At 36.6% G+C, this 22,045-nt stretch overlaps 1 protein-coding gene across 1 annotated transcript in view; it reads right to left on the bottom strand.

The window, feature by feature from the left end:
• GFPT1 (glutamine--fructose-6-phosphate transaminase 1) overlaps positions 1-22,045 on the bottom strand; it is a 55,055-nt gene that overhangs the window by 10,934 nt on the left and 22,076 nt on the right. The window contains exons 4-12 of the mRNA XM_008590357.1: positions 21,275-21,400; positions 17,221-17,279; positions 16,032-16,166; positions 14,537-14,598; positions 13,332-13,411; positions 9,419-9,524; positions 7,237-7,400; positions 6,184-6,279; positions 2,537-2,634 (exon numbers count right to left, since the gene is read on the bottom strand). Of these exons, the coding sequence (XP_008588579.1) occupies positions 2,537-2,634; positions 6,184-6,279; positions 7,237-7,400; positions 9,419-9,524; positions 13,332-13,411; positions 14,537-14,598; positions 16,032-16,166; positions 17,221-17,279; positions 21,275-21,400 (926 nt within the window). The remainder of the gene's footprint in view (positions 1-2,536; positions 2,635-6,183; positions 6,280-7,236; positions 7,401-9,418; positions 9,525-13,331; positions 13,412-14,536; positions 14,599-16,031; positions 16,167-17,220; positions 17,280-21,274; positions 21,401-22,045) is intronic.

Genomic DNA, 22,045 nt, shown 5'->3' on the forward strand with positions numbered 1-22,045 from the left:
ATATATATATATATATATATATATATCAATACATTTTAGAAATCCAGTTTAAGAAGGCTCACTACTTTCAAACTTTGTAGTATTAGGGGTGGGGATGAAGTAGGGGGTAATATCTGTCTGTTTAAAGAGCATCTTAACATTCATTTTACTAAATTTCCATTCTAATTAAATTCATTTTACTCTAAACATCAGAAAAATAAAATTTTAGGCAGCAGAAACTTCAGGCCCTACATATGTATACAGTTGGTGCTGCTTTAATCCTAACTCTGGAGACCACCTATCAGGACAGACTTTCACAAGCCTCTTCAGGCAAGGGGCCCTGCCCCTCAGCCTCCACCCCCACCCCATCTCTGCATTCCTCCTTCACAGCAATAAAGAATTGTACATGTGTCCTTACTTCACAGCCCTGTAACTCTGGCTTGCCCACAAATTTAAACAGAATTATTTTGTTCTGTTTGAGTCCCCTAAGGACATTAAATATTAAATGACTTTGGTTTGGCACTTTTTAACAATATTATAACATTATTTGCAGAAAATCTTTGAAGATAAAATGTTCTTATTTTTGGGCCGGCCCGGTGGCGCACTGGAGAGTGCGCTGCTTGGGAGCGCGGCAGCGCTCCCGCCGAGGGTTCGGATCCCATGTGAAGACCAGTTCCCGCTCACTGGCTGAGCGCAGTGCGGGCACAACACCGAGGGTTGCGATCCCGTTGCCGGTCCCCAGTACGGGCACAACAACGAGGGTTGCGATCCCGTTACCGGTCAGTAAAAAAGACAAAAAGGAAAAAAAAATGTTCTTATTTTTAATTATCTTTTTCATTGATGTATTTTATTTACTAATTATACATAAATAAGTTGCTGATACTAAAATGCTAAATGTTTTCCCTCAAACAAATGTAAATCAAACATTTCCCTCCACTGTACAATATAAATGTTAACAATGGAATTACATTATTCAAAATAAAAAGAGACAGATACAAATCTGGCAACTTACCAGATATTTAAAAATAATATACCCCAAAAAGATAATCTCAAGATATATCTGTGCTAATGTATAGTTTGCTCTTTCAGTGGAAGCAACTTTTTATAAATACAAAGAATGACATATTTTCACCATAAAAGAATAACTTAATGTTATAAATTCCATGGCATGCCACTGTAAAACTCAGAAACAATTAAAATTTTGAAAAGCATGCTATACTTAGAATGATTTGAGTGTAGTCTGTTGTTATTGTTCAGGACACAGAGGATATACTAAAAAAAAGTCATGCAAATGTGTCATTCACGCTTGACCCCAAAAACAACAATAAAAAGGTAGAATAGAATTAATGGAATAAATGGAAATAATTTGTATGATAAGTCACAGAGGGGATTTCTACTGTTTCTTAACAACTGTAGTCCTGGCATTCACACACACACACAAAATAACCTTTATCACCTCATATTTCTAAATTAGTTCTAACATAGCATATAATTTCTGCCCCCAAATTCAGGCTTATCCTTAGATAAAGCATTTAATCAAGTTTTTTATTTCTGAATACAGGGCTCACTCAGTAATAGATCAAGCCACCACTGACTCATCCTTTCTTTAATTTACACAAATGTCTTTAATTCATTCTTCTTTCCATGCTCAAAACAATCGCTTTCTTAGAACTCTTCCCTTCAATAAACTTCCCTTTTAGGACCATGTAAATTTCCTTTTGGTGAGGTGGGATTAGAGGGAGGGAGGTGGCTTTAGAGAAGAGCAAAGCTCACTGAGATGCAAGGGCTGTGGTGACCAGATAGTTTCACTCACTAGTGAAATGCCTGGTTCCCACAAGTGTAAGTTAATAATATTTATGCCCCAGAAAATTAAAAATTACTATGTCATGAACTTTGGAAATCAATCCTAAAAGCAGCAACTGAATGTGAGGGTCTTCTGTACATCAGCAGCACATAAACTCTCTCTTTATAAGAAACTTCATGTGAATCTGACTCATTGAACTAAAAGCAATCACATTCCGATGCTTCTGCACTGACAACCAATACATGTCTTTGACACAGAATTTTGGCTTCAAAAATAATAATTTAAAGAACAAAGTCCGACAAAAAGCACACTTCCTTTCTTTGCAGAAATGTGCCCACAAAGTAAAAATCCTTTTGAGGTTCCCACATGTTACCAGCCATCTGTCTGGGGCAAGTGAACAATGAATGCTAAGTAAAACCCATTGACTACTCTTATACAAGTAGGCATACTCCCTACAAGTCTAGGACGATGCAAAAACTCTCCCTTCTCTGTCTTTCGTGAAACCAGCTGTAGGTGGTGTATCTGTATATCTAAGGATCTTTCTACAGCAGATCTTGCGTTGATAAATAATTCTAAGCACCTATTAAAATATTCCCTCCTGCCTTCCTGGATTTTGTCATGGCAAACGTGAAAAGATAACATGTTTTAACAAAGTATAGTTTTACAGGGTATGTTACTAGAGCTATCTAGTATTAGTATCTGCAGATATCTCCTAATATATCTAACATAACAGAATTTTAAGAAGCCACTTACTGCTACACCAGCATGGTAACTTGTTCCACAAGCAATAAGAATCAAACGCCGACACCTCTGGATCTCCTTAATGTGATCCTTCAAGCCACCCAAATTCACTGAAATAAAAGTTTGCACATATAATTATTTAGTAAAGAACCATGTGAAATAGGCAATCACTTTTCTTGAGTGTCCACTGCCAATATGAGAAATAATGCTGCCATTTTAAAGAATTCATATTCCTCTTAGGGAACACAGTTCTCCATAGTTTTGAAAAGTAAATTAAATAGGTCACAACTTAATTGGCCCTTCCCAAACTTATAACTGACCTTATCCAACCTCCTAGAAATCCACACAATTACAGTGTTTATCACATTCTATCCTGTTTAGTCATGTCTACATTCCTTTTTTAGATTAAAAGTTATCTTAAAGGAAAAAACTATACAGACACAAACAACAGATCAGTAGATGCCAAGGGCTGGCGGTGGGAGGGGGTTCTACATTCCTTTTTTAGATTAAAAGTTATCTTAAAGGAAAAAAACTATACAGACACAAACAACAGATCAGTAGATGCCAAGGGCTGGCGGTGGGAGGGGGCTGACGACAAGGGGCACAAAGAAATTCTTAGACGGAATTGTTCTACATCTTGACTTTGTAGAGGTCAGGATTATGACTATGTTGTGGAGGTTGTATAAACTCGGAATTGTACACTAAGAATGGTGAATTTTATTATATCTAGTCATATCTCAAAGCCAGCCTGGAAAAATAATTGTCATCGTTATGTTCATTTCCCTTCCAGTGCCCAGAACAGTGCTGTGTATGCAACATAAACCCACTCTCCTCTCCACCTCTGCCATCTCAGTTATGCTGTCTCCATTCACCTCACTGCTCCTTGACTGCACCTATCCCTCCAAATCTACCTTCAACGCTATCGCCCTAAACCAATGTCTCTCCCTGGATGAGAGCAACAATCCCGACTGTTCTAATCCTCTGTTCTAATCTCAACCTCCTGGAGTCTGCTCTGCACACAAACACACAGCAGAATGACCTTTAAAAACAGAAATCTGATCTTGAAACCCTCCAATGAAGTCTGTCCTCTTTTCCTTTTTCTGTCTCTTTAGCTCTTTGTGTTCTTCTACGTATGTCTTGTCTAGGAATTCTACTCAAACTAGTTTCCTACCTGTAGGAAATTCTCACTCAACATTCACTCAATCAATTATTCAACTAACATTTCTTGAGTACCCATCAAGTGAATATACTGGTCAAGGCACTGAGTTCTAGACTGAAATAGGTCAGATTCTGGCTGAAGAGAAGGATGTGTACCTCCTCGTGGACATCTTCCTCCGGCTCTCTCTGAATCATCACTCCACTGTCTACTCTGTCTCTGCTCTCATCTCTCCACCCTTTTTTCTTATTTGGTTATACCATAAAACCAAGGTATATGTTTTTACTTTTTAGCTTTTTGAATATTTTTATGTTCTTTTTTGAATTTCACTAGTGAAAGAGGGTATTAAGTTTCTCTACTTTAAAAAATCAGCAAAATGGAAAATAAAACAACAAAAAGTGTCATTGGCTTCTCAAATAACTTAGCATCAAATCCAAACTCCTTATTATAGCCTTGAAGTTCTACTTGGTCTGTCTCCTGCTGAGCTCTAACCCAATCTCCTAGTACTTTGCCTCTTACCCACAACAAGCCAGCCAGACTGGCCTTCGTGCTATTCCCGCACTAGACCAGGCCTGCTCCAGTGCCTCTGCTTGCAGTGTTTCCCACAGACCTTTGCATGCTCTGCAAAGGTTTAGGAAGAAAGGATACAACAGTAACAGGTTGGGATGGGGTCATGCAAAGGCAAATCAGTTTGGAGACAACTCAGTATAGAAGCAGACAGACTACCAGAGAGAGATGCATTGCACATGATGACCAAGAATGATAGGAAGGTAAAATGGTAAGATTAGCAGGCCACAGTGTTTCACTAAAATTAGTTCTAGCAAATTCTTGGTGGCTGAGGGAAGTATGTGGTACTTCTGGAAGGAGTTGCCCAAGGTCTGAATTAATGATGCTTTTGAGAGATTCTGAAAAGGCAGGCAGGCCATGGCCATGGGAAACAGCAAGGATGCCTGGTGAACGGGTTGGGGTAAAAGAAGACTCAGAACAACAGTGAACATATGGGGACTAGTCCGGCACCAAGAATGACTAGCAATGCAAAATTCAGCAAGACACTCAACCTGACAGAGCCTCAATATCCCCATCTTAACATCGAAAAACTGCTATCCTGTTTATAGTAATTTTATGCCCATAATATAGATAATATGGGGACTAGTCCGGCACCAAGAATGACTAGCAATGCAAAATTCAGCAAGACACTCAACCTGACAGAGCCTCAATATCCTCATCTTAACATCGAAAAACTGCTATCCTGTTTATAGTAATTTTATGCCCATAATATAGATAAAAGTGCTTTTTAAAATCATGAACTTCTAAAGTTTGTCTCATTCTCTTCCCTTATAAAACAAATCTTTTTTCCTGACTTTACTTCCATAAGTACCATACACGGTATTTACTGCTACTGTCCCAGCTTCTAGCTCAACTGTTTTCAACAATCCCCTCAGCCCGCACAGGCAGATGTAAGTCTAGTTTATACTGCTCCTGTTTCTCTCCTGGTCCCCACCTCCCTCACCTATCACTGTAGCCCAGACAGGACAACATCCTAACTGACAACTCATCTCAGTCTCACCCCTCCGATGCACACTGGATAAGAGTACCCAGTTCACCTCAGTAGAGCACAGCACTGACCGCCCCTAGCTCCTTGGTTTTCCATAACTCCGTAATTTTTACAAAAGGAGATACCTTACACATCACAAAGCCCCAACTCCCATGTTGGAATGCATTCAAGGCCCTCCCTAGCAGTTCCTTTTACCTTCTTTCTGAGACTTATTTCTCTTTACTCCTCTTCAAACACTAGATCTAGCAGACAAAGTAGACTACATATTATTCCCTAAACAGCTTTCCAACTATTTTTCCACTATCTTCCTCTTAGCAAATGCCAACTTCTTGCCAATTGAAATGCTCCCATTTGATCCTCACCTATTTAAATCTTCCAAATCCTTCAAAAGCCACACCTACCTACTTCATGAAGCCTTCCCATATCCCAAAGCCCCTTCCCACAGATTCATTCTGTGCCTTCCCTAAATTCAATGGCTAACTTTGAACTTCAAGCATTTCAACATTCACCACTATCCATCTCCAGAACTTTTTAATCACCCCAAACTGAAACTATGTACCTATTAAATGATAACTCCTCATTTCCCCTCCCTCCAGTCCTCGGTAACCATTAATCTCTACTTTTTGTCTCTATGAATCTGACTATTCTAAATATTTCCTGTAAGTGGAGTCATACACTAAAGAACTTTTAAAAGATGGCTGGGCTCCACTGATGGCGTCCTCGGTAACCATTAATCTCTACTTTTTGTCTCTATGAATCTGACTATTCTAAATACTTCCTGTAAGTGGAGTCATACACTAAAGAACTTTTAAAAGATGGCTGGGCTCCACTGATGGCTGGCAGCCATAGTTGTTCTACAAGGATGTAAAGGACAAGGAACTTTCAGGTTGTTAATGGCATCCCTCATAAGAGACTTCAAAACAATAAAATAATTCATATTTTTATTACCAGTATAGTCATCAAAGTTGACTCTTCCTCTCATTGTGTTCACAACAGACTCTGGCTGCTCAAAAATTTCCTTCTGCATAAATGAACTGAAGTTGCCTACGGTAATAGAAATTACATAATTAAAATAAAAATTAACAAACCAAATAAGAAATTTGTACACAACTAAAAGTCTATTTCCTTTAACATAATCTCAGCAAACAACAGAGAACCATATCCACATATGACTGTCTAAAGGACTGGATCAATATATTTCACTCTATTTGAAGAAAAATGAGAAAGTAAGGAGAAAAAGTCACTTTTATAAACTTCATACCTAAAATGTGCAGCTAGAGCAAAAAAGGGGAATGAGACAAGCTTAAGTTCTGGAGCCAGACCTAGGTTCAAACCATGGTTCTATCCTTTACTATCTAAGCTGGGAAAATTCCTTACTCTGTAAAATAAGAATAGCATTTACTTCATAGTGTGGATAGTAGTGTGGATTCATATAGCAAGGAAGTTGACATATGGTGGTTATATAACAAATGCTATCTTTTATTCCCACCACAACCCCATCAGAAAGGAGAATAAAAAATCAAAATCACAATAATCGTAATAGTTAATAGCAGCAAACATTATATAGGTCTAAGTGTGTCAGGTACTGTTCTAAGGTCATCATATATATTAGTTAGCTCTCTTAATCCTCAAAACAACCTTAATGAGGTAGGTTCTACTACCTCCATTTTACATAAGAGAAAACTGAAGCACACAGAGAATAGGAGAGGAAGAAGAAAACAAAACACAAACTATATTTATGTTTATACAATAGTTTAGAAATATTAAGTGTTATTTAATCTCTTTTTTATAATGTTAGAAACAACAAACCATGAATTAGTTTTAAGAACTATTGTAAGACCAGCAAATAAAATCTCTGAAGAATCCATCCCTTTTCCTGGGGTTGTCCTAATCATGTGGAAGAATCCACTCAGCATGATTACTAGAGTCAGGCTAGGACAGGAAGTAGAATGTCTCCTTTCTGTTAAGGACACCAAGCTATAACATGACAAAAACTTTCACCCTTCATGATCTGCTGAAGTTCCATCTGGAGGGTTTGCACAGCTCGTCCGGGGTGATCTCCGGCAGTTCGTTTAATTCGATGGATAGAAAGGCGGCCATCCACCACTGCTGCTACATCATCATCTTCAAGAAAGATGACGCGATTGGTGTGTTCTATGACAGCACTATAAAATGTTCAAGGAGATATTACCATCAATAACCAAGGATCGTTATTACAAACACAACAATCATTAGGATATAAGGACCAAATTTAAATACAAACTCTATCATCCTGCAATATCTCTAACAACTTTCTAGTTGTCAATGTCATCACCTACAGGGAATGGGGGCAAGGAGAGGTGGTCACTGTAGGCAAAAAATAAAAGGATCTCTGCACAGCAATCTAAACCAAATTAGATTAGATAAAAAAGCATGGCCATTTCCCTCTCAGTCTATCTCCATCACCAAATCCTGCAATTTTAACTCCCAAATACTTTTCAAAATTTCTCTATTCCACCACCATAACCAGTCCAACCAACCATCAGGTCATTGGCCGGACTAATATAGCAACCTCCTAACTTGTCCACCCACATTCTCTCTTATCTCCCTCCATCCATTCTCTATTTCCAAGAAAACTGATGGGAAAAGGCAACAATAATCAAGATTTCTCCCTTACCCAACAAACCACATGATGGCTTCCCTTTGTCTCTTAGGAAAACAACAAAATGCCTAACTGTGACCCCTATACCTCCTTCTCCAGCCTCATCTCCCACTAAACTTCCTCTCACTTTCTCTAATCCAGCCACATTCACACCCATCCCAAGCTCTCATAGCCTGAGCCATCTGCAGAGAATGAATGTTCTTCCCTCCACCTCTTCACCAAATTAATTCCTAATCTCTCCTTAAATCTCAGTTCAAGGTGTCAATCCCTTAAAGAAATTTACTCACAAGAAGGTAAATCACCGTCTTATAGGTATTCTGTAGCTCATCACAGCTTGAATTCTACACTTGTGTGATTGTTTAAAATTTGTCTCTTCCATTACAGAAAAGGTCCTTAAGGGCAAGTAATATTTTTATCTTTGCTCATCATTAACTCCTGCGGTTAGCATAAAGCTTTGCTCAGAGTGCTCAATATGAATGCATGAATAAATTTTAAAAAGAGGCTAGTATGTTTCTGCAATTTCCAGTTTATTTAAGCCATAACTGACAACTCTGTACCAAACATACTTAATGACAACAATGACACATCTTAGCACTGACATCTTACACACCTGCAAAAAGTAGAAAACAGTGACACTTGTTTTCCCACTGAGATAATACATGCCCTGAAGTCCTAAATAGCATCATTTTCCCATTTTTATTATTTCCTCTTATTTTCTCGCACAGTGAACGACTCAAATACTTGTTGGTAGTTTTAGTGAGTCTATTTTATCATCATTACTATTAGCATTTCATTTACAAATGAATCTTAACATCCACTGCACTTTCACTCAAAATGTCTTAGTCTAGTACTATTTCTTTACAAAAGTGATTATATTGCAAATTACTTCTAAATATAAAAGATAAGTGTCCACATTAAACTGAAACTACAATGACTTAGCAACTATACTATAACTGGTTGGATAGTAACTAAGCCATTCTATTCTCCAATCGAAAATCTCTCCTCCCTACAAAACCTAGGTAAAGCTCCTAAAAGAAAAAAATACAAGAGTTCTAAAGTAAATACACTGGAAGAAGTCTCAAGGAATATATGTGTTGTTGGTAAGCTGATCTACATGCTTTGAAGTGAGAGAAAAACTCTTCTTTTTTTTTTTTTTGTCTTTTTGTCTTTTTTTGTGACCGGCAACGGATCGCAACCCTCAGTGTCGCGCCGGTACCGGACCGGGACCGGCAACGGGATCGCAACCCTCGGTGTTGCCCCCGCTCCTCGCTCAGCCAGTGAGCGGCCGGTCCGTATGCGGGATCCAAACCCTCGGCGGGAGCGCCACCGCGCTTCCCAAGCAGCGCACTGCAGCAGTGCGCCACCGGGCCGGCCCAAGAAAAACTCTTCTTATAGCCCCATCTCCAAAAGGTCTCCAATATTTCCTTAATTATGAAAATCCTCTTATATAGACTGACTAGATTTATACAAAATGACTTCTTGGTTTCCTGTAGTACATAAGTTTTACTAAAAATTCTCTTTGAATCAATGAAGGAAGTTCACCTTGCATCAGAAGCAAAGTAATACTCCACAGCTTTTTCTTCAACAGGGAAAAGGCAAGTTGTGCTGTCCACCCGAGAGAGATTGCAGCTTCCTTTCTTGTCTTTGCCTAGAGCATATAGATAACATGAATAGGCAAACATGTAGAAAATCATGGCCAATATGGAAATATGCACAATTTTCTACAAACTCAACAAAAAACCCCATAGCAACACAAAATAATTTCAGCAATTTAAAAATGCCAGGTAGATCACCTATTTCCATGCAATAAGCCAATAAAAACAGACAAAAAGTGTAGAGTGAAATAGCAACTATCAAAGAGTGCACGGCACATAATAGTGCTACATTACAAATGTTTTAATATAATATTTCTTTTCCAGGTAAAAGTCAAATAATTCATTAATATCATTAAGTTTTTTTTAATCAAAAGTATGTATAGACTAATCTTAATTTAACTTTATTCAAAACTTGATGGACTTACACATAAGTTTGTGTACCTATACTTATCACAAAAACTACATTAAGATATAAAAATTATGCAATAAAAAATAAAATGACTAGTGGCAAATTAATTTTTATTATCTGATAATAAAACATCTCTAGATTTTAACAGCAAGTTAGTATAACAAATCAAGTTGTAGTCTACACTAATTTTGATTTACAAATAAAACAAAGATACATATCAAACTAACCATGGTATATCATATGTGGCACCTACTGCTAGAGATTGCAAATATTATAAACCAAAACCCTCTTCTTTCTTAAAAGAAGTGTAAGAAAACCCAATTTTAAGTCAGGATAAAGTATGATCCTTTTGCAATAATAATGTCCTTTTAATTCTAGTACTTCAGAATTCTGGCATCTCAGCTTAATTTGTCAAGTAAGTCATTGATGAATAATATTTTTTTCTTTTTGCTCATTTACAACTAATGTCATAACTGGAAAGCATACTGAAGTTTGATAAATAAGCCAAATATAGGAAAAAATCTATTAAGTGAAGACTACAAAAATGCCCTACAGACAAAAAAGCACCTTTCTCCAAGGCCAGGACATAGTAACCCTTATAACCTGTGGACACAACAGCCAGAGAATACCATACATGCACTTGTAAAAACTTGTCTTTATCCTCTAAAATGCATGTATAAAGAGCTGGTAATTATTCTTAAAGAAGTACAGCCAAAGTTCTCCACTACCTGTGATTATCTGGTGTGTTTGAGGCATGAAAACAAAGTAGCTCTTCCCATTCAAATTCAACAGCAAAAAAGGTATGGAACTTTGAAAAACAAGTATAAGATGACATTGTAGGAGAAGTAACACTATAGAAAAATAACAGATTGGTGATTGCCAGGGTCTAGGAATGGGACAAGGGATGACTACAAAGAGCAACTCAAAGGAACTTTTTGGGGGATGAAATTGTTCTGCACCTTGATCGTGGTGGTGGTTATACAAACTATTTGCATTTGACAAAACTAATGAAACTACCCATCAAAAAGAGTGACTTACTATAGCTAAAAAAAAGTGAATTAAAAAACAGGTAAAAGGATAGCCCAGTACTGACATTTTGAAAATAAATACAACTAGCTTTGGTAATAAAATGTCCTAACGGGGTTGAGTTTTACTCTGTTTCCTTCAAATATCAATCATTTCATTCTTCAAGTAACAAAGTATATTTAATTAAAATATTTAAAAGAATTGAGATATCACTGCCGATTTAAATAAAAAAAATTACTACTTGACATCTATACAGCTCTTACAATCTACAAATGTTTTCGCATTGATTATTATCTCATCTGATTTGATTTAAATGTAATATAATTATCATCCCTGTCCTACAGATAGAAAGATGGCTTTATCTGGTCAGTGGTCACACCTGGAAAAAACAGCAAAAGCCTAAAAGCCGGACCAGTGTTCTCTCCTTTACATAGCCTCTTCAATAAGAGGCTATTCCTTTTAAACTAAATTTCATTGAGCCACACATTACCTACCTACTAGGAGTTAGAAAACTAAGAGTTACCCCAATTTCAAAAAGCTCTGTCACATAATAAATTTTTCTTCCAACTTAAGAACTCAGCCAATGTTTTTCCATTGGTATTTCTAAAAGCAGCCCAAGACAATGTACAAGGTAACATATAGATAATATATACATGAATAGAATTATTAGCAGAAATCTGGAATTCTGAATACAAATCCTGTACTCTCACTGGTAGATTAGTTTTTCTTCTGAAAAGGGGGGACAGGAGAGGTAGGGGGAGAAGATAAGAAGAAATTCTAACATCTCAGGATTAAAGGTTGTTTAAGGAAATAAATTTCTGCCCTAGATAAAAAGCAGCCAACATTCAAAAATGAATGTGTTGGGCCGGCCCAGTGGTGCGCTGGCGAGTGCGCTGCTTGGGAGCGCGGCGGTGCTCCCGCCAAGGGTTCGGATCCCATGTGGAGACCGTAATAACTTCGTATAGCATACATTATACGAAGTTATACGATCCTAACTGACAACTCATCTCAGTCTCACCAACATTCAAAAATGAATGTGTTGGGCCGGCCCAGTAGTGCGCTGGTGAGTGCGCTGCTTGGGAGCGCGCCAAGGGTTCGGATCCCATGTGGAGACCGGTTCCCGCTCACTGGCTGAGCGCGGTGCGGGGTGCGCTGGCGAGTGCGCTGCTTGGGAGCGCGGCGGTGCTCCCGCCAAGGGTTCGGATCCCATGTGGAGACCGGTTTCCGCTCACTGGCTGAGCGCGGTACGAAGTTATACGATCCTAACTGACAACTCATCTCAGTCTCACCGGGAGCGCGGCGGTGCTCCCGCCAAGGGTTCGGATCCCATGTGGAGACCGGTTTCCGCTCACTGGCTGAGCGCGGTGCGGGCGCAGCGCCGAGGGTTGCCGATCCCGTTACCGGTCAGTAAAAAAGACAAAAAAGAAAAAAAAAAAATGAATGTGTTTACGGTACTTTGCTAAATGTTTTTCAAGAAACCAGGAATTATACGTTAATAATATAGGTTTCAAATTTCTGAACCTACCATTCCCTGTCTTTTACATAAAAGCTTTTAGTAATAAGTAAATGGAAAAGCACACTGTTGCTGTTTGTGTAATTATATCAATAAAATGATCCATGGTTTGTATAGCTAAAGGCCTATACAAAAAAAAACTTCAACCATAAACAATAAAAAAGAACAATGACTTCAAATTCAAATAAAGCCAATCAAGATATAAAATATAAATCTAAACATAAAATGTCATGCATAAAATAAGGTCCATTTAAACGTTGAAACACGTTTAATTAAAAGTTAAGTGAAATTATATAAATAACTACCACTTAGTTCAATCTATAATAACCTAGCACACAATGCTCTTTCCCTAATTTAAGCATGTATCCTACATGACTACAAAGCAAAGAAAAAAATACTTTACAATTTCAATTATTTTCTCAAATCTCACCGATTTTAATGAAACAAATTATTAAAAGTAGTTTTCTAAATGCCAAAAGCAGACAGACAAAATATACTCTGCAAATTAGAAAAATAATGTCAAACATGTTTCTCCATAAAATAAGCATATTTTTAGAGGCCCAGCACATTCATTCACTCCAAGAACAAAGAATTAGTAAAGAATGAACTAAAGAGGATAAGATTCCTCCCCATCCATGCAGAGTGCATTTCCCACCTCTTTCTCCCTGTGATCCCCACCGTGTGAATTTTGATCCAATCTGAGTCCTAGCTAAAAATATACAACAGAAAAAAATTCTACTCGTCAGAGAACTCACAAAATCACATCTTTTTCATGTCTAGACAGAACTGTATATATACATATGTGGATCTGACCAAAGGAACATTTATTTCAACTTAAGGAAAATAATTCTTTACATCTACTGCACTCAATTTATACATTTTCCCCACAGTATGATGTAGGAGCAGTTTTACCTGTTCTGTAGAGTATTGGAATGTGATCAGTAGAAAGTTTATGCTCACTCCGTACACCAATCAACAGAGGGCTACCTCGCCTGTAAATGCAAGATTAGTCAGAACCAAAGTATTTTTATAAATAATGCATGAACAATAAAAAATTTAAGTTTAATAAGCCAACACTCTTCAAACGTTTAAATTCTCCCTCCAAGCTTGACTTCAGATATAACAAAAGAACTAGATAAACAGAATGTTTACAAAATATTCTCTAGCAGAGGTCAGCAAACTGACCCACATGCCAGGTTTGTCTATTTTAAAAAATAAAGTTTTTTTTTATTGTTATTATTTCTTTTTTAAATTGACAAATAAAAAGTTTACTAAATAAAGTTTTATTGGAACATAGCCAGGACCATTCTTTTACATATTTTCTGTGGCTCCTTTCACACTACAACAGCAAAGTTGAGTAGTGGATGCAGAAGCTATATAGCACAGAAGGCCTAAAATATTTACTCTCTGGCTCATTCCAGAAAAACTTTGCCAATCCCTGTTCTGTAACAATATGCTTAAAACTTTTCTCCTTTTTAATGTTACATGGAACCTTTCTTTCTATTGTACCCAAAAGGCTGAGATACGGGTTAGCACCTTCTCCTCAGTCACCCTGCCTTCAGATTAAAAATAACACTCTCTTACCAAATTTTAGGCCTCCTTACTGTTCTAAAAAGGACTTCATGATAAGGCCTAAATATCCTAACAAATGTAGAGATGGTACAATTATCTAGGAATCTGTCTAGAATACAAAGATACTTCAAAAAAGTTCATGGAAAGATTTGCATTATCTTTTAATTCTATTTTTCCATAAACTTTTTGAAGTATCTTTGTATATTTTTCCAAAAAATATGGAGAAAGTTAATGTTTAAGGCCTGAAATCAGAGAATACTCAACGTCCAAATTCATAAAGTAACCATAGTTTACCCCCCCCACACCTCCAGACAAAAGGGCAATTATAAATGCCAACATGTATTTGCTTTAGTAAGGGATTCTGTTAAATGGAAGACTGATAAAACAATAGTCAAGAAGCAGCATATGAAAATAAATATATTCACACAAATACCTCTGAGAAAGGGCAGAGTCTTTATAGTAAAGGGTCATTTATAGTCTATAGAGAATAAACTCGTAACTCAAATGTTTCAAATATAATTAGTCATTATTAGATTTATATGTACCTTGTACCAACTGCTTGTCCAGGAAAATGAACACTTTTAAATACGAGTGCAAAAGCACCTTCCTGTGGAGGGAAAAAAATGCATTAGCAATATTTATTATAATCAATTATCAAGTGTGAAATGCCTAAAACATACTGGCTTTACATTGATATATTTTGTTCATGCAGGTGCTCTTTTGCACTAGTTTATAAACAAGTCTAAATTTTAGGTAGACACTCTTGAGTTTTGGTATATCCACAACGCACTTTTTTAACCAAGCCCACTCTCAAAATATGCTCAATAAATAGCTCCAAGAACAGACCATTTTAAAAGTCACCCTTTGTACATGGTACCAACATTTCTCAATAGATACACCATATTTCTCATACTATGAATTAGTAAGGGGAAGAATGAATTAGAAAAGATCCCAAGCGCATGATCCAAAACCCATTCTCTGTCCCGGTAAGTGTATACCACTGTTAACTTCCATTCTTTTTGACCTTGATATCACTAATACAAATATATACAATCACAATTATTAACATGCAGACCATACCACCCATCAACACAATCTCCTCAAGGACAGAGACTAAAGAAATTAAGAATAGATAAAGAGGGAATATGAGGTAGGAGAGGGAAGAATCACCATGGAACACAAACTGGATTACACAATGAATAGAAGAAAAAGGCTATTAGAAACAAGAAAAGGCTGAGAAGGCACACTACTCCGCCTTGGGTAAAGGGAAGGAACAAGTATCTATATTCTCCATCTTCCTAATTCCTCCTTCTGCTGCAGACATCATAAGATCTGAGTGGAGGTGGGAGGTGAGGGTCGGACCTTAGGAGGGAAGTAAAGGGCTTTTAAATGGGAGAGCTAGAGTTATGAGTGGGAGATGGGGATGTAGACATCACTATGCCCTTGGACTTTTTGGATCTTTAATGCATTTAATCTTTAACTAGGGCAACTGGGACAGGACCAAAAAGGATGCTGCTTTCTCTTCTAGGAAATACTTTCTACAGAGGTACAGAACCAAGGAAAAGCCCCCATATGAAAAATAAGTTGACTGACTATGCTGGCTCAGAGACATGCAGATGTTATCCAGAGCAAAGACTGTACTTCACTGAAGCTACCCTTGTGTTAAGTTATTGGTTGGGAAGAACACCTGAGTGAGCAAAAAGCAAGAGAGTGATGAATTTTCCATTGTGTGTATTGAGTATGTTTGTGTGGTGTGTATGGGTTTGTGTGTATGTATGCAGTTCTTAAACAAACATTTTGGATTATTTTTCATTCCCATGACACTAAACTATAATGAAATAAGTAGAATTTTAATTGTGTGTGGGGAAAGGAAGTTAATAAGTCAGTCTCTCAAAATTATTCAAGTTGAACAATCATATAATGGGAAATAAAAACCAAAAATACTCAAGAAATTAGCATAGTTCCTGCTTATCAAACCTTATTTTAAGGTTTCTCATGATTAATGTTGGCATAATTATCTTTAAATGTGCAGTTTAATACCAATTGTTGGATAACTCTCTCCACCAAGGTAGTAAAACTGGTATCTTGACTTTCCCGATTGTCATACATATACTTAACAAGCTTAGCAATTGTCTCTGTGTCTGTTTCAGATTCAAAGTCATAGCCTTTGCTTTCCTGTAAGTAAAAAGAGAGAAACAATGACACATTTAAGGAAATATTCATGATATCCAAATCTTTTCCAGAGTTTACCTCTCAAAAATCTCATTACCTAATTTCTAAATTTCTGAACATCATACCCTATTACCTGTTAATCAAAATTAAGATCACCATCTGATTATAGTGACCACAAAACAGTGTGATATTCTATATAACTGAACATAAACATAACATATAAATCTATATAATACTACATACAAACTAAATAAATTTCAAATAATTAAAATATAATAAAATATATAACACCCTAAAAACGCTAATTCCATAATGAATGTAATTATTCTTTCTTTGATGATGATACAGCACAGTCCATTAAAATAGCTATTAGCTATATGTGGCTATAATTTTAATGAAATATATAACACCCTAAAAACGCTAATTCCATAATGAATGTAATTATTCTTTCTTTGATGATGATGATACAGCACAGTCCATTAAAATAGCTATTAGCTATATGTGGCTATAATTTTAATTAAAATTAAATAAAACTTAAAATTCAATTCCTCGGTAATACTAGCTCAACAGCCACATGTGACAGTGGCTAGTATACTGGACAGCACAGCTATGGAACATCTCCATCACTGCAGAAAGTTCAATTGGACAGCCCTGAGAAGGCACTCAGGGAAGTCAACATTATATCCATTACTATACAGTATATAGCCATTTAGGACATAAAACCTTCATTTAATCTGTCCTGATTCTTCTTATATGTACTAGAAACTTTAAAAAATGAAAAACAATATCTCATAATGCAAAAGATTTCTCCCCAAAATCCCAATTTCATTTGAGTTTTTGATCATTTGTAATAAAGTCAAATAATTATTTCCTTTTCATGTAGGAAAACAGAATTGTTTCACTGTTAACAAAATCCAATAAACTACCACACCCTTGTAATTGTCTTTAGAACTACCTGATCATACGGAGATAGTGTTACACATTCCAACAACCAACCTCACTGCTTTCATTAGAAGTGTTTTCAAAGACTGGTGTCTTTTGAGGTCACTTTACTTACCAAAAACTTTTTCAAGTCTTTGTAGTTGGTGATGATTCCATTGTGAATAACAATAAATTCTAAAAGAGATAAAAGCATTGTAGAGATGACAAAAAAGATTAAAAATTTAATCAACACTATAAATCGCTATTACTATGAATAGATTTTTCTGAAGTCAAAAAATTTGTAAAATGCTATATACACTTCCAGGTGTAATCAACTATCATCTACTTCTCATCATCAGATTATCATCAGGTAGATCAGTAGCACTGTTTACATGGCTTAGCAGAAGCACAGGGAGGTGGTTATAGTGGAGAAAGAAAGAAACTGGAAATCTAGAGACATCAATTTCAGTTGTGTCTAAACTACTAACCCACAGTTACCATGTGAAAGGGGCAAGTTTACTGGGCCTGCTTTTCCTCATTTGCAAAAAGAAAGGGCTAAACTATATTATTCTCATTTTTCTGTTCATTCATTCCTGAGTATAAGTTTAAAGAGAAGGCCCTTCAAACTAAAAACAATGATCCAACTTACACTAAATAAGTTTAAGAACTAAAGTTAAGGAACTTGCTAAGAAAAACCAGTTATTCAGTTCTATAGTTAAATTTACTTGTCTGAGGTATAAATAATTCTTAGAATTCCAGGTAAATGAGTGTTAAAATATCATTCCAAGAGCAAATAAACATGATCTTGGGATAATTTTCATCTTTTTTTAATTAAATAATATCTTTGAAAAATGTAAGAACGGATAATTAAGAATTAACAAAATTATTTGTAGCCACCAATGATACATAAAAACTACCAATGTAGATTTATTATTTAAAGTTCATATAAGTCAGGAGAAAAATTACTAAGTTCAATTTTATATCAAATTATCAAAATGTTCTTAATATACTTAAATATCTGATGTTTCAGTCTCACAGTAAATGAACTTGAACTGAAATGCATTACATACCAAATAATAAAATAAACATTTTCACTAGATTTTTGAGAGATGATATCAGCGCAAAAATAAATTTAGGGAAAAAAATGTAATGCTAGACACAGAGAATCATAAATAGCGGATATAAAGCCTTAACTTAAAGCCAGATTCTTAAAACATAACTAGATATACTTTTAAGAATATTTTATAAAGGCTTTGTCAGTATTAAAAGTCTGTGTGGTCGCTAGCATTCTAACCTGATTCAATAATAATTGTTGAAGCACAAGAAACCTAAATAGGCAGCTTCTGAATTAAATTAAAAAATCAAAAGGGATAGACATACACACACATATGTATGTATTTGCTTACTTTAAAAAATGGAAGAACAGACTCAAAAAATTGGTTAAATGATATCTACAGGGAGAGATGGAATAAGGAAGAGGAAACAGGATAGAGTCTCTACTTCTTTTAATATGCCTTATTTTATAGGTGTGACTTCAGAAGTAGGCAGCTATTTTAATAATTTTAAATAAAATTGATTTTTAAAGAAAATCAATCCTTAAAAGTCAAAATAAAAATAAGACATTTTAACATAATGGTATTTCCAGCTGGTAGCACAACCACATAGAAAAGGACTATTTCTAGTAACCCTAAAACAGAGTAATTTGAGAGCATGCCTAGGGTCCTAAGGCAGCCCCACCACCCAGATGCAGACAAGAAACAAAGCATACCCAGGGTCCTAAGGCAGCAGCCAAGGGCAGCCCCCTCTGCCTGGAAGCAGGCAAGTAAAAGAGCACTCCCAGAGTCCTTAGGCAGAAGCCTAGGGCAGCCCCCCTCCACCTGGATGCAGGCAAGAAACAGCACACCTGGGGTCCTTAGGCAGGAGCTGAGGGCAGCCCTCTCTACCTGGAAGCAGACAAGAGATTTCACCTAGGGTCCTAAGGCAGGAGCTGAGGAAGCATCCCCAGGAGCACACCAAAAACACCATTTCCACCGCCACAGCCACAGCTGCTGCAAAAGTGGTGGATGCTGCAGCAGTAGCCACAGCTACTGTGCAGGTGGCCCACCAGACCTCAACTACGTTGACACAGGGAGAGTCACCAGCAGAGACCGGAAAAAGAGGAGGACATCTCTCTCCTTGAAGCCCACCCCAGAGTAACAGAAGAGGCAACTGCTCTGCCAGATGACCAAACATCAACATAGAGATACTAGAGATAAGAAAACCCAAGAAAATATGACACCACCAAAAGAGTACAGTGATTCTCAGATACCAGACCCTATATGGCAGGAAACCCTTGAACTGACTGAAAAGGAATTCCAAGCAACAATCCTAAACTCTCACTGAGTTTCAGTGAGATATGGGAAGACTCAGCTGGACAAAACAGCAAAATAAGAAAAAATCCAGGATATGAAGGAGGGAATTTACAGAGATTAATTGTCAGAGAGGTGACAGAGACGCAAAGGATTATTCAAAGCCCATTTCTTCTGAGCAGTGAGAGGCCCGAAAGGGTTACTTCCAGAACCTTCACGAGAGAAACATTCCTCGGAAATAACCCTTTCAGGCCTCTCACTGCTCAGAAGAGATGGGCTTTGAGTAATCCTTTGCGTCTCCATCACCCTGAGAGAGGTGACAATTAATACCTTAAAAAAGAATGTAGCCATTTTAGTATAGGTGTTTACAGTTATAAATTTTCCTCTAAGCACTGCATGAGCCTTCTGTCATATAAATTTTGATATGTTGCACTTTTCATGTCAAAATACTTTCTAATTTCCCTTTGATATTTCTTTTTTACCCATTGTTTATTTAGAAGAGTGCTGTTTAATTTCCACACATTGGTAAATTTTCTAATTTTCATTCTGTTATTGTGGTCAGAGAACTTATTTTCCATGATCTTAGTCTTCTTAAATGTATTAAAGATTTGTTTTGTGGTCAAAAAGAAAAAGAAAAAATTTTTTTAAAAAACGTAATAATTTGATTATGCATCCCTAGACAGACATACCCTAAGACAATAATAACAAAAATGAATCTTAGTTTTCAGTAAACATGCAAGACAAAAAAAAAAAAATCATTTCCACTAAAAGGAACTAGAGCTCCTTGGAAATAATGGCTGATTCTACGTCTGGGGCAGGATTACATGAACCTGAACATCATGGACTACCAGAACATAACGAAGACTATTGAGCCTATTGGGGTCAAGTCAAAAGGGCTCAGGAACTAACTTGAATAAGCTCCACATGGCCAAAGATGGGAAATTTGTGCATCAATATAGATAATTATTTCAGTATCTTGAAACAAACCAAATATTTGTAACAGTCAGCTGCAAACAAAAACCAAAAAACCTCATCTTAGGAAAACATTAAAACAACTTCATTTTTTTTAAATGGTCAATAAAGGGAAATAATCAAACATTTACCCTGCCTTTCCTATATAATCTGTACCTCAGGGTAACCAAGCAATTAATAAGAAATTTCTCTTTATAAAAGTATCTGAGACAACAAATGAAGAAGAAATGATAATAATGGACATTCACCATTTTACAACCCCCAAAGAAATAATTAATCTTGGCAATGATTATCAATGGCTGCTAACAACACAAAAAGAAGAACATCCAAACATTATATACCTTTAGATGCAAATAAACATCACACCAATTTATAAGAAATAGGAACAGAGAAACATGTTAAATGACATCACAGGGACAATGCAGTTAGCAAGATATAGACTGTAGGAAACTCTACAGGACAAACAACACAGTAAACTGAAAGGAAAAAGGAAAGAAAAAGCGACAACCTATAGATTAAAAGACTAAAGAGACATAAATCTAAATCCTTACCTTTTAGATACACACTTAAATATTTACAAATTAAATGCTATCTAGGTATCTGTGATATATCCTTCTGTATGATATTTACTGGTTTCCAAAAGAATATGGAAACGAGGGGTATAGGGGTATATAAACTTAACTGACCATGTATTGATAAATGTTAAAGCTGGGTAATGGGTCATCAGGTTCTGTACACTCTTTACTTCGCAATTTTTGAAATTTTCCAGATGAAACAAAAATTAAAATAACAAAAAACGTAAGAGCCTTCATTCTTCTCCCATTATCAGCCCTCTGCAATTATTCCAAAGCATGTGGAATCTGTCCATACCATTATTTTTATCAGAACGCTGGGGGTGGCTATTGACAGGATTGGGTTCTCCATGTGTTGCCCAACGGGTATGAGCTATTCCAAGGTGTACATCAAATTCTATATCCAAATCCATATCCTGTTGTTCTGAAGGACATAAAATGAAAAATTTCGATATTAAATCACACTGTAGAGAAAATATTAAATATAATATTACAGTGCTGCTCACCTGGAATATACAATTATTGAAAGTGAAGATCAGGCATATTCAGAATAGTAATTAAAAGACTTAAGAGTTAATGCAACTGAAATATTTAGGGCAAATAGTTTCAATAACAACCAAAAAACTGTATACAGAGAGTTAAAGGAAATGCAACAAAAATGTTAACAATTGGTAAAGCCAGGTGAAGTATGTACGCGCGTAATTAATGTACTATTCTTTCAACTTTTCTTGAGGATTAAAAATTTTAAGACTCAAGAAAAGACAAAAAGAGTTAATTTAATTTTGAAAATCTATATTTAATCCTCACCTTGAAAATATCACTATCATTTTAATTAGGCATGTAAAAATAAATTCATTTTCTAAATACCACATAACTGGGCCAGCCCGGTGGCGCACTGGATAGTGCGCCGCTTGGGAAGCGCGGCGGCGCTCCCGCCGAGGGTTCGGATCCCACATACAGACCGGTTCCCGCTCACTGGCTGAGCGAGGCGCGGGAGCAACGCCGAGGGTTGCAGTCCCGTTGCCGGTCCCCGGCCCGGCACGGGGCCCACCCTGCGGGGTGCGGGCCG

The sequence above is a fragment of the Galeopterus variegatus genome, unplaced genomic scaffold (assembly GCF_000696425.1).
Source record: "Galeopterus variegatus unplaced genomic scaffold, G_variegatus-3.0.2 Scaffold6036, whole genome shotgun sequence".
Taxonomy (NCBI): domain Eukaryota; kingdom Metazoa; phylum Chordata; class Mammalia; order Dermoptera; family Cynocephalidae; genus Galeopterus; species Galeopterus variegatus.